The sequence below is a fragment of the Oryzias melastigma genome, linkage group LG5, assembly GCF_002922805.2.
Source record: "Oryzias melastigma strain HK-1 linkage group LG5, ASM292280v2, whole genome shotgun sequence".
Classification (NCBI taxonomy): Eukaryota; Metazoa; Chordata; class Actinopteri; order Beloniformes; family Adrianichthyidae; genus Oryzias; species Oryzias melastigma.
Window position 1 is genome coordinate 31,532,639 of NC_050516.1, and position 17,077 is coordinate 31,549,715.

The 17,077-nt window shown below is 37.0% G+C and overlaps 1 protein-coding gene across 4 annotated transcripts in view; it reads left to right on the plus strand.

Annotated features, from left to right (window-relative positions):
• Positions 1-17,077, plus strand: part of srgap3 (SLIT-ROBO Rho GTPase activating protein 3) — an 85,347-nt gene that overhangs the window by 34,308 nt on the left and 33,962 nt on the right. For all 4 annotated transcript variants that reach the window (XM_024269502.2, XM_024269503.2, XM_024269504.2 and 1 more), the window contains exons 3-5: positions 1,119-1,281; positions 9,897-9,959; positions 15,825-16,010. In XM_024269502.2, coding sequence (XP_024125270.1) covers positions 1,119-1,281; positions 9,897-9,959; positions 15,825-16,010 — 412 coding nt within the window. The remainder of the gene's footprint in view (positions 1-1,118; positions 1,282-9,896; positions 9,960-15,824; positions 16,011-17,077) is intronic.

The following is a 17,077-nucleotide window of genomic DNA, read 5'->3' on the forward strand; positions in this document are numbered from 1 at the left end:
TTTGTCTCTTCATGGGTTTTCGTAATTCATTAATGCTCCGAGAGGATGCAGACGGGAGGCTATGGGCTTCAAGAGATCCTAAATGTCTGATTGCGTGTGCTGGAAGAGTGATGAACGAGCCTCGCTCGGTCTTTCTATTTTAAAGCATCCATGGCAGCGGTTGTGTAAACTGATTATGCAGCAATCAGAGCTCATGGCTCACCGGATCATTAAAGCTACCAGCATTATGGATGTGCTCCTCACCAGCCATCGCTTTGCTTGGAGAGTCCTGAAGGGCAGCAGAGAATGATGTATGGAGGCAACCAGACATTTACGGGGCCATAATAGAGATGGAGACAAGGAATAAAGTCGTGTTTATTCATGGCCCGGCGTTCAGTCTTTACTGGCTGTTCTTGAGTTTATACCGTTTTTTCTGTAGCTTAAAGTGGAAATTACACGGTTTAAGAAATAAATATATATATAGAAGAAGGTTATTTTTGATGGCTGGAAACACCAGGGATGGGTATCACCAATAACTTCCATATAATAATGATAATTCATAATAGTTTCTGATTTGATTCACACATTTGTTTAAATAAAAAATATTTAAGGTTCAATTTTTCCAATTTAGAATGTCACACCACCAAGTTTACATATAAAAAAATCCCATCCCCATAAGAAATTGTAAAGAACTATTTAAAAAGGAAAAAAAACTCTCATAAAGAAGCAGATAAGTAAAACATAAATACCCGAATAGAATGACACATTCAAGAAAAATAGATGCAAGAATTAATGCACGTTTAAAATAAACATTTGAACCAGAATAATAAGAAAAACATGGGAAATCAGCAGATTAGTAAAAATATTTAAGAAGGAAAATAAGACTAAGGACTAAAAATAAACTTTATCTTCATTTGTCTGAATATTGAAGACAAAAATATTGTTTTTCTGTTAAGTTTTTATTTCTGAAATGACTCGAAGTTGACTCTTTTGAGCAACAAATAAACCTTGAGGTTAATATTGCATCTTCAGCCCAGAACAGTGAAGCTGCTTCAGATGAGACCTAAATGACGTGTCTTCACAACATCGTTTTGTTTGGTTTGGTTGTAACAGACCTGTGTTCCCTCTTCTCGGTGCAGGAAGGACCAGCACCTGCTGTCCACGGTGAACTGCTGGTACCTGCTGCTGAACCAGACGAGGCGCGAGAGCCGAGACCACGCCACCCTCAGCGACATCTACACCAACAACGTCATCGTGCGTTTGGCCCAGATCGGCGAGGACGTCATCCGCCTCTTTAAGAAGGTCGGTGAAATACGAAATGACCTCTGAAATGACCTTTGGATCTCCGTAAACTGCTGCCTCGTTGGAATGAGTTGGTGTCATTTTGAAGTAGCTCAGGTCTTTGGTGTGTTCCAGTGGAGCTTTCCTTTGGAGCGTTACTGTCTGGAAACAGTAAAGCTTAACACTTTACCCTAGATCAAATGTGTCAAGGCCCGCGGGCCAGATCCGGCCCTCCGGGTACTTCTATCCGGCCCTCCAGATCATTTTATTTGATTGTTATTTATGACCCGATGTTATCTTAAGCTCATTTCTAACTTGAATAATTTTGACAAAATGTATTTTTATAAAGGGTAAAATATAGAAAGTTATTTCATGTTTTGTTGATTTATTCTGGAATGATATTCCTGCCTTTTTATTCTATTCACAAATTTGTTAAAAAGTTACAGTTTTACATTTTTTAAAACATGCATTCTGTTAGCTTTTTGGATTATTGTGGTATTATCTAAGGTTTTTTTAGGCTGTTTTGGAGTTTGCCTAATAATTCAGGCACATGCTAGCTGTTTTAGGCTTTTTTAAAGTTTTTTTAGGCTGTTTGGAGTTCAGCTAATATTTACAAGCTAGCTGTTTTGGCTTATTCAGGCTTTTTCCTTTTTTTACTTTTTTAGGTTGTTTTGGAGTTTAGCTAATATTTCAGCCACATGCTAGCTGTTTTATGCTTTATCAGTTTTTTAGGCTGTTTTGGAGTTAGGCTAGTATGTACAAGCTAGCTGTTTTGGCTAACTTAGGCTTTTTAAACATTTTTTTAGGTTGTTTTGGAGTTTAGCTAATATTTCAGTCACATGCTAGCTGTTTTAGGCTTTTTAAAAGTTTTTTTTAGGCTGTTTTGGAGTTTAGCTAACATTTACACGCTAGCTGTTTTGGCTATTCATTCATTCATTCATTTTCTTGACCGCTTCATCCCTTTCGGGGTCGCGGGGGTGCCGGAGCCTATCCCGGCTGCTGATGGGCGAAGGCGGGGCTTACCCTGGACAGGTCGCCAGTCTGTTGCAGGGCCTGTTTTGGCTAATTTAGGCTAAATTTATTTTTTTACACTATTTTGGAGTTTAGCTAATAGTTCACCTTTATGCTAGCTAGTTTGGCTAAGTTAGGGTTTTTTCGTTTTTTTTAGGCTTTTTTGAAGTTCGGCTAATATTTACACACTAGCTGTTTTGACTAATTTAGGCTTTATTCTGTTTTTTAGGCTATTTTGGAGTTTAGCTAATAGTTCACCTTTATGCTAGCTGGTTTGGCTAAGTTAGGCTTTTTTTGTTTTTAGGCTGTTTTGGAGTTAGGCTAATATTTCAGCCACATGCTAGCTGTTTTATGCTTTATCAGTTTTTTAGGCTGTTTTGGAGTTAGGCTAGTATGTACAAGCTAGCTGTTTTGGCTAACTTAGGCTTTTTAAACGTTTTTTTAGGTTGTTTTGGAGTTTAGCTAATATTTCAGTCACATGCTAACTGTTTTGGCTAAATTAGGTTTGTATTTTTATTAGCATATTCTGAAGTTTAACTAATTTTTCTGCTACATGCTAGCTGTTTTGACTAATCTAAGGTTTTGGTTTTTGGTTATTTAGGATAATTTGACTCTTAGCTAATACTTTAGCTGCCTTTCAGCTTCAGCGTTATCAGCTATCAATTTCAGCTTCTTCAGCTATCAGCACTAGCATTTTTAGCAACCAAATTCAGCTTCAACACAGGTAATGCTATATATCTAGTTCATAATTATATTAAAAAGTTACGGTGTTAACTACTTAAAAATTTAGTTTTAGAGTGTTCAATAAATGTTTATACTGTTCGGCCTGTGACCTAAGGTGTGTCTTGGATTTTGGCCACGTGTGCGATTGAGTTTGACACTCCTGCTCTGGATCCTAGAGTACAAAAAGCATTTTTTAGGTGTTTTTCTCAGAGGACAGAATGAAATATGGGCGAGATTTCAAACAAAACACCTCCTTATTATGCAGGTTTTTCTGTGAGTCTATTCATGGAAAATTCATCTGTGGTTCATTGTAAAAAAACATTTTCTATTTCTGTTTTTCTCCTGGTTGCAGTAAGGGTTTCATCTGATTTTAAAAAAAGTCACTTTTAACAATAAGTAGTTTTTTATGTTTGGTTTCCTTTCAGAGTGCTGGGTCAGTTTTGATGTAATTTTAGTCAAGTTTTAGTGATATAAGTAAAATGTAGTGGGATGTAGTGTAGAATGTAAAAAAATAATTAAAAAACATCATTCTGATCCTCTTTTGACCGACTTTAAAGCGTTTCCAGTGGTCCTTTACTCACTATTATGTCGTTTTTTTGCCAAAATCAGTAATCAGGGGTTGTTTTCTAGTTTCTACAGAGCCTCTTTGGTTCATTAGAAATTCACCTCTGAGTTTTGGGCAGAGCTGTTGTCGTGGAGTGAGCCTGCTCCACTTCCCATTATCCATCTGTTTTTGTGGTCTTCTTCTAGCTTACAGCGCCTCACTCTCCCAGACTAACATTAACGGTGGAACAAAAATGGTGATCAGTATTGGAGCTATCCAGTCAGACAGTTTTGATCCAGATTCCAGCTCAAACGAGGAAAACAAAGATGTTCATGGATCTAATTGTCTGCAAGTGGACGCATCAGAATGATTAATTTACTTCATATGTCGTCTATCATCAGAAAAATGTCTGTCTTTGGTTCATGGTTCATTGTTTATGTCTTCTGAACCACCTTATTGAACATTTGTTCATGTCTTCTGTGAAACAACAGGAGCTAAGGACGTTAGCAACTGTTACTAAAGACTTTTCTGATCAAATGACAAAAGAAAATGCAAAGTTTTAAGCTAAAACATCACAAAGCAAATACAAAGCTATCATTAAAAAAGCATAAACATGCAGAAGATATTGTTTAGTAGACATTGAACTTTCATATTAAGACAGGGGCCGCAAAATATCAACTTGGGGGCCGGAAACGGCCCGCGGGCCGCCAGTTTGAGACCCCTGCTTTTGACTCTTAACAGAGAAAATACTTCGGTTTAATGTTGTATTTACAAGACCAGGAACTACGTATTCATCTGATACAGATCTTTTATATTGATCATTTGGTCAGAATTTAATACGTTTTTGTTCTTTCGTTGATGATTCACAGCATACAATATTTAACACTTTTTATGTTCGCCTGCACAGATGTTAATCATCCACATCAAATACAGGAGCTTACCTTTAGTGTTCTTTCTTTCCTTTGCAAGGAAGTCTTTGTCTAGACTCTCTCTGGACAAAAAAGCCATTTCAATCCATCTTTGAGGTTAATGTGAAGTACAGGTTAATGATTGTAGGCATTGTTAGGCTTAAAACGTGATTGTAGAGAATTAGAACTTGAAAAACCTTTTTGTCACATTATAGACTCTGGCTGCCATGTGTTTAGTGTACACCTGATGAGTCACATGGACTCCACATGAATGTTACACGGTCTACAGAATGTTAAAGCTGCCCTACATCCACCAGCAGCAGCATTTGGCTCGCTGTCAGCACATAGCAGGGATTGCTGGGGTCTAATCCAAACACAGAACCCTGTTTCCACCTTGCAGGCTTTCTTGTGCGGCTCTCCTCTCACCACATCCACTCAGGTTCTCCGTGAATGTGCGCTCGTGTGTCTGTGTGGATGCCAGAGCCGAGAAGGCAGACATTCCCTTTCATCTCAGAGCCAGGCGCCGCAGGCTGGTGTGTTCGTTTTTGAAATAATGAAGGATAGCCCCGCTCCGTCTCTATGCTGCACATGTTGCAGTTCAATGAATAGTTAGTGTTAAACATTGCAATGAAGCTCTGGAGAAAATTAGAAATGATATGACACCAGTGCTAATACAAACTGTTATTTTAATGGTCAACTAATCACCAAGTATTCTTTCAGATCAGTCGGCTAATCAAGTCAAGCACAAAGTGGATGTAAAACACACATCTTAACCATGATAGTGACGATAACTGAGGATGCTAAAATTAATAGCTGAAGATGCTGAAGCTGATAGCCAGCTAAAATATTAGTTAAATGCCAAACTAGCCTATAAAAATAAAAAAAGCCTTAGTTAGCCAAAACAGCTAGCATGTAGCTAAAATATTAACCAAATTCCAAACTAGCATAAAAAAAACAAAAAAATACTAAATTAGACAAAACAGCTAGCATGTAGCTAAAATATTAACTAAACTCCAAATTAGCCTAAAAAACAAACAAACAAAAAATCATAAATTATCCATTAGTGCTACCACACACGATTATTTTAATAGTCGACTAATCACCAATTGTGTTTTCCAATTAGTCGACTAATCGGGTCATGGGTAAACTGGAATAAAAACACACATCTTAACCATCACTAGCTTTAAACTAACTAAAACTAGATACATAGCATTACCTGTGATAATGCTAATGCTGAATGCTGTAAGCTGAATTTGGCTGCTGAAGATGCTAGTGCTGATAGCTGAAGATCAAAATAGATAGCAGAAAATGCTAAAGCTGAGAGTCAAATATTGGTTAAATGCCAAATTAGCCAAAAAAAAAAACTGAAAAAAGCCTAAGTTAGTCAAAACAGCCAGTAAGTAGCTAAAATATTAGCTAAACTCCAAATTACCCTAAAAAACAAAAAATCCTAAATTAGCCAGAATAGTTAGCATGCAGCTGACATATTAGCTAAACTCCAAAATAGCCTAAAAGACAAACAAAAAACTCCTAAATTATCTAAAATAGCTAGCGTGAAGCAGAAATATTACCTAAACTCCAAATTAGCCTAAAAAATCCTAAATTATCCAAAAGAGCTAGCATGTAGCTGAAATATTAACCAAACTCCAAACTAGCTCTAAAAAAACAATAACAGAAAAAGTTAAATTTAGCCAAAACAGCTAGCTTACACCTGAAATATTAGCTAAACTCCAAATTAGCTAAAAAAATATATATATATATAAATCCTGAATTAGACAAAATTACTAGCATGTAGCTGAAATATTAGCTAAACTCCAAATTAGTTAAAAAAAAGCAAAAAAAATCCTAAATTATCCGAAAAGCAAACATGTTGCTGAAATATTAACCAAACTCCAAACTAGCTAAAAATATATATATATATATATATCCTAAATTAGCCAAAACAGCTAGCATGTAGCTGAAACATTAACCAAACTCCAAAACAGCCTAAAAACCTTAATAAATGCCAAAATAGTCCAAAAAGCTACCAGAATATCATTATAACTTTCAACTTTTCTACACTCTGACTCCATATAATATAAAGTAACGACTAATCGACTATTATGTTTTTGGTCAACTATTCTAATAATCACTTAGTCGTCGATTAGTCGACTAATCGTGGCCGCCCTATCGGACACAAAGAACTGCAAATATCTACAGTATGAAGGACGAGAGGACAGGTATAGCATGAACTATGTATTTGCTCAGTGGTTTCCTTCACTGTTCTGGGTGGGTGGGGGCTGAACACATCCCAGCAGACATCATCAGCTAGGAGGCTAGCTATAGCAGGAGCAGGTGAGGGCCATATAGAAATAAACCAGCTGACAGGTAGAGAACCTGCAGAGAAGGTCTTCACATATTCATTTTGTGGGATGCTGGTCTCCCGGTTCTACATGAGAATTACAGGGAGGTGGATAATATTAGAAAAACAATTGGTGACAGTATTGTTTTTAAGACTAAAAGTCTTAAAAGTAGCTGGATGTGGCCTGTATGTTTGACACCTTTGATTTAATTTGTTTATATTTTTCTTTTTTTTCTTCCCACCCACAACTCAAGGGAATTTTAAATAATTTTCTGCCTCTCTGCAGAAACTATGTTTTTTAATTACAGGCATGACTTGGAAACTTCAAAATAAGACACAACATTACCGGTCTCATGGTTAATCTGTGCAAAATATTTTGATTAAATACGTATAAATATTTTTTCTTACTCTAAAATACATTTATTTTCCCAAATATCTAAAAAGGACAGATAAATTATTTTTTTTCTTTTTGTTCCCTTGTTGTACAACTTGTGCAGAATCTTTAGTTTTATTGTTTTGTGGAAATGAATAGAAACAAAGAAATTGGAAAAAATAGTCCCAGAAAAATACAAAATGGCATATTTTTAAAGAAACGCTTTATAATAAATCCAAAGATGCTTGGATTGGTATATATCCCCCATGCTCATTTAGACACATATACATTCTCTACTTTGCTCACGGTCGTATATTTTGGAGACTTCTTAAAACCTCTTGGAGAGACCGGCATCACGTTAATGATCCAAACGGATCTGTTTCTAGCAGGATCTGATCCAGCTCTTACAGTGGGTTGCATCACCATCGCTGGCTCGCTGGAAGCTCCCTCCCAGCTCTGGATTAGCCTCTGCAGTGCGTGCTGCAGCCTGTCACCATGGAGCCTTTGATGCATACAGATGCTGTTCAGCAGCTGCTCGCGGCCTCTGAGGACGCATCCCGGTTATCACATTTAGACCAGCCCCTGTTTGAGGAGGATTTAGAGCAGGTTCTAACCCGGCAACATATCCTGACTCTTTTCCCAAAATGGTTTTTTATATTTTTCTGATTTTTTTTTCCATCTTAAAATGTTTTATTTCTTTAAGCTAAACATACCAGCGCACTATAGATAACACTTTAGGTACTGCATAAGGCATGAATGACAATACTTTACAGAAACAACAGCCCATGTTTTTTTTGCATAGAATTTCCTCAAATTTGAGTCATTTTCATGTCATGTTGATGTTGAATCTGATCAAGAATAACGAGCAGATCACAGTGACTCAATAAAAAAGAAAAGGAAGTGAGAAAGAAAGTGAGAAAAACAGGAAGTACTATGTGTTATTATGTTGCAGTAATATTGGTTGGAGCGCTACAAGCAGAAGTCTGAACACTTATTGTTATTTATATTCTAAGTGTATGTTTTGTGTTACTATGTGATCAATAGAACTATAATAACAAATTCATTTCCCTTTGTGGGATCAATAAAGTTCTATCCTATTCTATTCTATTTGTGTTGTCAAGATTAAAGACATTAAAAATGATTGTATTAAATAATTACACTAGCATTTTGTAATTTAATAATAATAATAATAATAATGATAATAATAATAATAATGAAAATAATAACAATATTAATACGATTAATAATAACAATGATAACAACAATAACAACAACAACAACAACAACAATTATAATAATAATAATGATCATTAATTATTATAATAATAATTATAGCAACATATAATAAAAATAAAGACAAGAATAACAATATTAATAATGAAAATAATAATAGTAATAACAAAAATAACAATAATAATAACAACAGCAGCAATAATAATAATAATAATAATGTATTTTCTGTGCTTATCCTGACATTCAAAGCTAATAAAATGTATTTCCATTATTCATTTACTCCTCATTCATACTTGGTGATGGTAAACAGCTGCTGTAGCGGTGCAGACTGATAGAGGCGTGGCCTCTCTGACCATCATTGGTGCAGACTGATGTAGGCGTGGCCTCTCTGACCATCACTGGGAAGTTTATACGCATTCTCACACCACTGGAACCACACTAGAGATGTGGGGAGGTCAAGTTTCTTTCCCAAGGCCACAACAGCTTTGACAAAACAGCCTTTCGATCAGTGGCTGACCGCCATAGCTACTGCTGCCCCACACTTTGATCTACAGCAGGGGTCTGAAATTCAACTCACTTTGGAGCCACTGAAGGCGGAGTCTGGCTGAGGCTGGGCTGTACGGGGCCCCATTTGTGCCAAAAATATGTTTTTGCTTCCACTGTCTATATCTTTGGTCCATTGTCTATGTCTTCTGAATGGAACATTTGTTCATGTCTATGCACTACTAATCAATGTCTCCTGTGAAACGACAGGAGCTAACGACGCTAGCAACTGTTGCTAAGGACTTTTCTGACGACCAGATCCAACGACAGCAGTAAATGCAAAGTTTTAAGCTGAAACATCACAAAGCAAATACAAATCTATCATTAAAGAAGCGAGGACATGCAGAAAATATTGCTGATAAGACATTGAACTTTCATATTAAGGCTGGAGGCGCAACATTTCGACTAATCGCCGCAAATGGCGCCAGTTTGAGTCCCCAGATCTACAGAAAAGACCTGTCCTGATTTAAGGTCTCACATAAATCTAAAAACGTTTCTGTTCTCTCTTCGTGACATATTTATGATGTTTATTTTTATGAGTTCTTCTATTTTCATACAGCGATTTTAATCTGTAGTCTTAAGAGGACTTATTGGTCTACGTGGAAACCATTTTGGCAAACTCTGTTGTTGTTTTTTTTAAATGAAGTTTTATTGATTGTGAAAGTTTGCAGCAATGCACCAAGAAGTTGGTAATCCAAATGTATTAATTAGTGTATATTTTTACAGTTAAAGCCAGTGTTTTTGTGCTGGAAGCTGGACGTGACTCTGTTCCGTTAGTGATGACCGATAGAAGGTCGAATCAGATGCATCTTCTGTTCCTCTTCCTGTGCTCGTCTGTCTTGGAGTTACAGAGATTGTTCCCCCTGTGTCTTATCAAATCCACAGAATTGGCTGAGTTTGCTCCAACAGGAGGGGCTTTGTTTCAGCAGCTCAATATGTTTTTTTCTTGCTGCTTTTCAGAGTAAGGACATTGGGATCCAGATGCACGAGGAGCTGGTGAAGGTGACAAATGAACTCTACACTGTGAGTAATAAACTGCATGTTCCGCAGATAGGTCTTTAAAAACGTATCTTATCACTCAGTTCATCCAATGTCCTTTCTTTGCTCTGTCTGAGCTCTTCAGTCCTTTTTCTCTTTGAATGCCACTGGAAGCTGCTATTGTTATACCTGTCCTACGTCTCTGTGTCTTCTAACAGCACTAATATAGAAACACCGATGAAAATATGAAAAGAGAATTTTGCTCTGTTGTGAGGATTCTGCTCTGAATCATCATCAGCAGTCTGGATTTACTAACACTTTCAATAAACATGGACTGCTTTAGACTTAGCTTCATCACTGTTAGCTTCATCACTGCTAGCCTAGTGTTAGCTTCATTAGTGTTAGCCTAGTGTTAGCTTCATTAGTATTAGCCTAGTGTTAGCTTCATTAGTATTAGCCTAGTGTTAGCTTCATTAGTATTAGCCTAGTGTTAGCTTCATTATTGCTAACTTCATTAGTGTTAGCCTAGTGTTAGCTTCATTAGTGTTAGCCTAGTCTTAGCTTCATTATTGCTAACTTCATTAGTGTTAGCCTAGTGTTAGCTTCATTAGTGTTAGCCTAGTGTTAGCTTCATTAGTGTTAGTTTCTTTAGTGTTAGCTTTATTAGTGGTAGCCTAGTGTTAGCTTCATTAGTATTAGCCTAGTGTTAGCTTCGTTATTGCTAGCTTCATTAGTGTTAGCCTAGTGTTAGCTTCATTAGTGTTAGTTTCTTTAGTGTTAGCTTTATTAGTGGTAGCCTACTGTTAGCTTAATTAGTGTTAGCTTTATTAGTGGTTGCCTAGTGTTAGCTTCATTAGTGGTAGCTTCATTAGTGGTAGCCTAGTGTTAGCTTCATTAGCTTTAGCCTAGTGTTAGCTTCATTTGTGATAGCTTCATTAGTGGTAGCCTAGTGTTAGCTTCATTAGTGTTAGCTTCATTGGTGGTAGCTATATTAGTGTTAGCCTCATCAAAGTTAGCTTTATTGGTGTCAGCTGCATTATTCTTATCTTCATTAGTGTTAGCTTTATTGCTGTTAGCTTTTTTAGTGTTAGCTTCATCAGTGTTAGCTTCCTCAGTATTAGCATCATCAGTGTTAGCTTCATTACTTTTAGCTTTATTGGGGTTAGCTTTATTGGTGTTAGCTTCATTACTGTTAGCTTCCTTGGTGTTAGCTTCATTAGTGTTAGCTTCATTAGTGTTAGCTTCCTTGTTGTTAGCTTCCTTGGTGTTAGCTTCATTAGTGTTAGCTTCATTAGTGTTAGCTTTATTAGCCTTTCTTTTTTGGTTGTTCATTACACTGATGGATAAAAATTATCTATTTTCAGGATCTTTTCAATTAGGATTATACAATTCAACACTTTCTGTTGTGGCTCAGAACATTCTTTACTCCAGATGTGAAGGTTTAATGGGAATGTAAATGAATTATAGGTCATTGTGGACCAACAGGGACAGGTGGAACCGTTTCTGGGCTCAGTCCACTTCTACATCTGGAGGTGTTCACCTCTGATCCTGGACAGGCCTGCACAGTACCTGCTGTCGGGGACGCATAACTTTGTCATGTGGTAGAGCGTTTGCATGACGGAGAAAGAGGAAAAAAGGGAGGAGACAGCTTTTACACAATCATAAAAAGCATCACGTTTCCACAACAATAAACTCTTCAGCTCCATTTTTTGTGGTACTTTTTGTCTTTGATTTCTTGTGTTGTTTTGTTTTTTTTTGTTCTCAAACAGCACCTCCTACATGTTTTTATGGTAAAGGAAGATATAGGCCTCTGTCTGTCCTTTTGGGTGAGCCAGAGAAGAGCTCTGAGCCGCCTCACACCTGTCCCGCTTCTTCTTCCCATTATTCATTCGTCTGTGCAGTCTTTTAGTCTTTTAGTTTAGGAAAATCATTTATGAGTTATGGTATGTGCTAATGCCTCATAGGGTTTTGCAGTTTTGTAATGGTTATGCCCTCATTTCAAAGAGTTATTCCCTCCGTCTCCTAGTCTAGTTGAAATCTTCAAATTAGTTTGATTCATTTTCACTATTTCGGGTCTTTTCATGAAACTCACAGTCCCTGTTCTCATGCTCCACTTGGCCTCTGCGCCGGCTGTCTGACTCGGGAATAAATGTCCAAATGTTCAAGATAAGCCCAATTCCATGAAGCGTGATGCAGATTTTGGGAGTTTTCATGGCTCAAAGGTGGAGGGATAAATGCTGCTTTAAGTGTCAGAAAAGGAAGTAAATCAAATTCCTTTTTCAGAGGAAATATTTTATGTTTTTTTAATTGCATTTGTTAAATTCCAGCTGAGGGTAAATTTATTTGTAAAACTGTAGTTAAACTTGATTGTGTAGCCTTGTGAGGAGAAAAAAGCATTTGATAGATGCAGCTCAGAACCACGGCTGTAGTTCAGATATCGTACGAGGTGAAGCTGTGATGTCAGTCACTTCCTTCAACAATATGTCTTAATGAAATCCTGTTTTCTTGGCTTTTGCTTGTGTTAATTTCCTGCTGCAGCGCCTTAATATCCCACTGGAGATCAACAAATATTCATTTTATCTCATCTCTCTGATCTCTGCTCTTCAGTCTCACATGTGTCTACGTTTTCGTTTGTCAGCTCTGACTCTGATCCTCTGTTCAGACTTTTTACTGCTACTTTTTAGCCATTATTACTTCAAACTACTTCGTTTGTGATGAGATTGTATATATGGGCGAATATTCCATATAATTTAGTCCTGTGCAAATGCTGCAGGTTTTTGGGTTGTCCAACCCATTGAAGGTTGTAAAGCAGAGGGAGTACATCTTAAGGGGAGTACAGGTGTGTCTTGAAGTCCCCTTGAGGCTTCTGTGGTCATAAAAATGGAACATACCATTGTCGTCCATGTGCTGAATGTATTGTGAAGTATTTATAAGTATTTTATAAGTTATGTGTCCTACAGTGGACTTATATACCACTCTCTAGTCATTACTAAGGGAGCAAACACTGGCTCCACACAATTCTGCATGTACGGTGCAGATGATACCAAAGTGCCCGTATGATGTCCACACAAACTACACTCTAGTCGTCCAATCATTAAAAGTCAGGCTGGACGCAAGAGTTGCACAGCGCTCTGGTTTTAAGGTGGTTGAAAAAAAATCTGTACAATACGCCTACATCTCACCAACTTCACCTTTAGTGACCCTCATGTGTTGCTTAAGAGTTCACTACAACCTTTCACCCGCAGCATGCCCATAGGAAAAAATGTGTATGGACATTTTTGCTCCACCGGTTCAATGAATGAGCTATAATTCTAAAATATTGCATGGGACACAGATATGACCGTTTTTATCCACCTGTAAGGACAGTTGTGTCTAAGACAATAAGTTTAAATACTTCCTTTTACATGGATCTGCAAATTCATCATGGAAAACCAGAATAACAGGGAAGACTACAATTAAGGGTTTTTCTTCCGTCTTTCCTAAGAAACTCACCGCAAAAAAATCATTTTCTGGTCAAAGACTTGTCAGGATCATTGACATGAATGGAGATGGACAAACCAAGGCTCTTACCTCGGGTTCCAACCAAATTACGTCAATGCAGTCGCCATTTTCCTGGAGTTACGAATATTGCTCGATTTCGTCATTTTGGGACCAGATGACAACAGTAAGAAGTGATTGGGCTGAGAATCTGTCAATCTAACACTTCAAAAATTAAATTTTCAAACATTTTAACATAATTATAAAAAAGACATATAGCATTACCCGCGATAATGCTAGCGTGAATGCTGTAAGCTGAATTTGGCCGCTGAAGATGCTAGTGCTGATAGCTGAAAACAACTCTGAAGCTTATAGCTGAAAATGCTGAAGCTGATAGCCAGCTTAAACATTTGCTAAATGCCAAATTAGCCTATAAAACAAAAAATAATAATAATAATGGTTATAATATTTTTAAAAAACGAAGGTTAGTTGAAACAGCTAGCATGCAGCTGAAAAAATAGCTAAACTTTTAAATGTGCTAAGAAACTAAAAAAGCCTAAATTAGCCAAAACAGCTAGCATGCAGCTGAATTATTAGCTAAACTTCAAAATAGCCGAAAAAAATCTCAGTAAATGCCAAATTAGTCCAAAAAGCTAGCAGAATGCCAATTTTTAAAACTTTAAAACCATAACTTTTCAACAAAATTATGAATAATACAAAGGCAGGAATATTATTAAAGAATAAATCAACTTAAACCATAAATATCTTTCAATATTTTACTTTCCATAAAAATAAATTGTCAAAATTATACAAGTTAGAAATTAGCGCAATATAACACCAGGCTATTAATAACAATAAAATAAAATGATCTGGAGGGCCAGATCCGGCCCCTGGGCCGTGACTTTGACACTTTATATAAATATCCACTTTTATGATTAAAATTGAAACATTTCTGAGATAAAATTATTATTTTTTTAGCAAAACATCACCTTTGAAGTGTTTATTATGCTCAACACAATCTCCAAAAGAACTAAACATACATTTCTCCTGATTGCACACCTGCTGATGTCTGTATTACATAATTACACACCATCAACAGTCTTAATTTCTCTCTTTTTTTCAAAGTTTTGGGATTATTTAGATTTTTAATGAGGTTTGTGTTGCTGTGGGATCATAATTGTGTCACTGCTCTTTCCCTTCCTGTGTTCTAAACCTTATTTGCACCACGCTGCGCTCTAACTAAATGTGCAGCATTGCTTTTAAGGTGGTATTTTCAGTTAAGGTGTGTCTGCAGAATCCTTGCAGTGCAGGAATAAACAGAGGCTTTCTGCAGGTGACGTTGCTGTTAAACATTACCGACCGTCACGTGTCTGCTGGAGCTTTGCAGAAAATTACAGATGTGACTGACCCAGCAGCAGGTTTCCATGTGCAGCTTGCCGATAAAAGGAGCCCCGCTGCTTAAGTACGGCACCACGAGAGTCACACTTGTTTGATCACAGGAAACAAATAAATGGCTGTTTATGCTGCCTGTCACACTTCCTGAGGTGTTCATGGAGAATCGTCTGCGGGTGTTTGAAGGTGCTGCTCACACATCTGGTCTTTCTTTTTTATGAGCTTAGGAATGAGCGTCTGAGAGGAGAGCTTTTCTACCAGCATCTGTGAAGGTTTAAGGGAACTTCTGTCTTTTGTAACAGGAGTTTTGTGTCACTTCATCCTGCCATCAGCTTGTTGAATGAGGGGGTGTCAGTGTTTGAGGAGAGATTATGAGGGTGCTGCAGAGAATGTAGAAAACTGAAGCTGCATGTCAGTTCACAACAAGTAAACATGGATATGAAGAATTAATTGCCCTTTTAAAGACCATAGAGAACGCGCAATGTGGAACTAATAATTTCTCTGGTGATAAAATAGACTCAAATGAAGACTTACTTCAGATAAGTCTGCAGATTATCTGTTAATGAACTCAGTTTGACATATTTAACTGTCCTTTAAACAATTGAGTTTTTGTCATCTTGTGGACAAAAAGACACTTTCTCAGTTTTTGTTTTGTCTGCACTCTGATGAAACTGAAGCTTGTCAGGCAGTCCATGTCCGTGTGAAAAGTGTCATCAACATACAGACCTTTCCAAAAAATTTGAGTGTTGTGGAAATGTGTTTTCATTTTATATTGAACCCGCTAAAGAGACATCGAAGTAGAAAAAAAAAAATTCTGGTTACTATCTGGTGTTCACCAGGAGCTGCTTTTCTCCTTCAGAATCTGCTGGAATTACATTAATCGTGTGAACGGTTGAAATTTTACAGCATGTAAAAGATTTTGTGTTTAAGCGTCACCGGCGACGCCTCAGGTGTTAAAAGGTTGAGTTTCAGCACATGAAGCTGCTTTGCTAAATGCACTGATGACAAAGTGACATAAATCTGTTCCCTGTTGTCTTGCAGGTGATGAAAACATACCACATGTATCACACTGAGAGCATCAGCGCAGAGAGCAAGCTGAAAGACGCCGAAAAGCAGGAGGAGAAGCAGTTCAGCAAATCCGGAGATCTCAACGTCAATCTTCTCCGCCACGAAGACCGCCAACCGAGACGGAGCACCGCCAGGAAGATAGAGAAGATGAAAGAGAAGGTGAGGAAGGCGAGGGCTGCATGCTTTACAAAACTGATGCAACCAACATGAATTTTGAGGCTTTGGTATTTAGGTCAGAATAAATCAGCTTCCGTCAAGGCCTAATATTAATGGGTTTCTGAGTCAATAAGGAAACATCTAGAAAAGTGCGGACTAACAGCAGTGGATTTGTCAGTGGTGCTCTGCAGCTCTACAGCCAGATGCACACTGAGCAAAAACCTGACTCCGTCTCTGTCTTATGCAGATTTTTCATTTCTCTGCCAGAAGTGTCAGGCAGGCTCTTGGTCTCCTGAGCATTGTGTACTTCTGGTGCTACCATGCATTTCTTATTCCGAAGCTTACGCTGGAATTTCTTCATGCAAATTAAGAGGCTCCTATTATCTCAAAGGTGCAGGAAATCAAAATTTTGCCAGGGAGTGTTTTTCCCTCCTCGGGCTGTTAACTTCAGTCACGCCGCTTGCATTTGGAGCTGCGGCGCACTATTTATAAAGCAGCGTGATTTATATACAGCCATTCCTATGCTGGGATTTCTAGGCTTTTGTCTTAATTAGTCTGCCCTCAAACAGGTTGAAAAATTAAGATTGTTTTTTTATTTTATTTTTTGTGTCAATCCTTAATTAAACTGAGAATTTGGATTCTTTTTAAAGTCTGCCGGTTACTGACTAGATACATGTTACTGTGTGATGTGCTCTCATTTTAAATTATAATATAAAGAAGTAATGTTGATAGTTCGCCTTAAACGCATAGACCCACAGAGAGCTAAAAGAACATAACTAAACTTGAAGTAATATTTTATCCTTTGGAGTTTTTAACAGTTTTACTTAAGGTTATCTGTTATATATGTATGTATATATATATATATATTATAGATTTACTGTGTATATAGATATCTATCTATATATATTTATACAGTGTACATATATACATATATATACTGTGTATATATATATATATATATATTATATATTTAATGTGTATATAGATATCTATCTATATATATTTATACAGTGTACATATATACATATACATATATACTGTGTATATATACATATATATAGTATTTATCT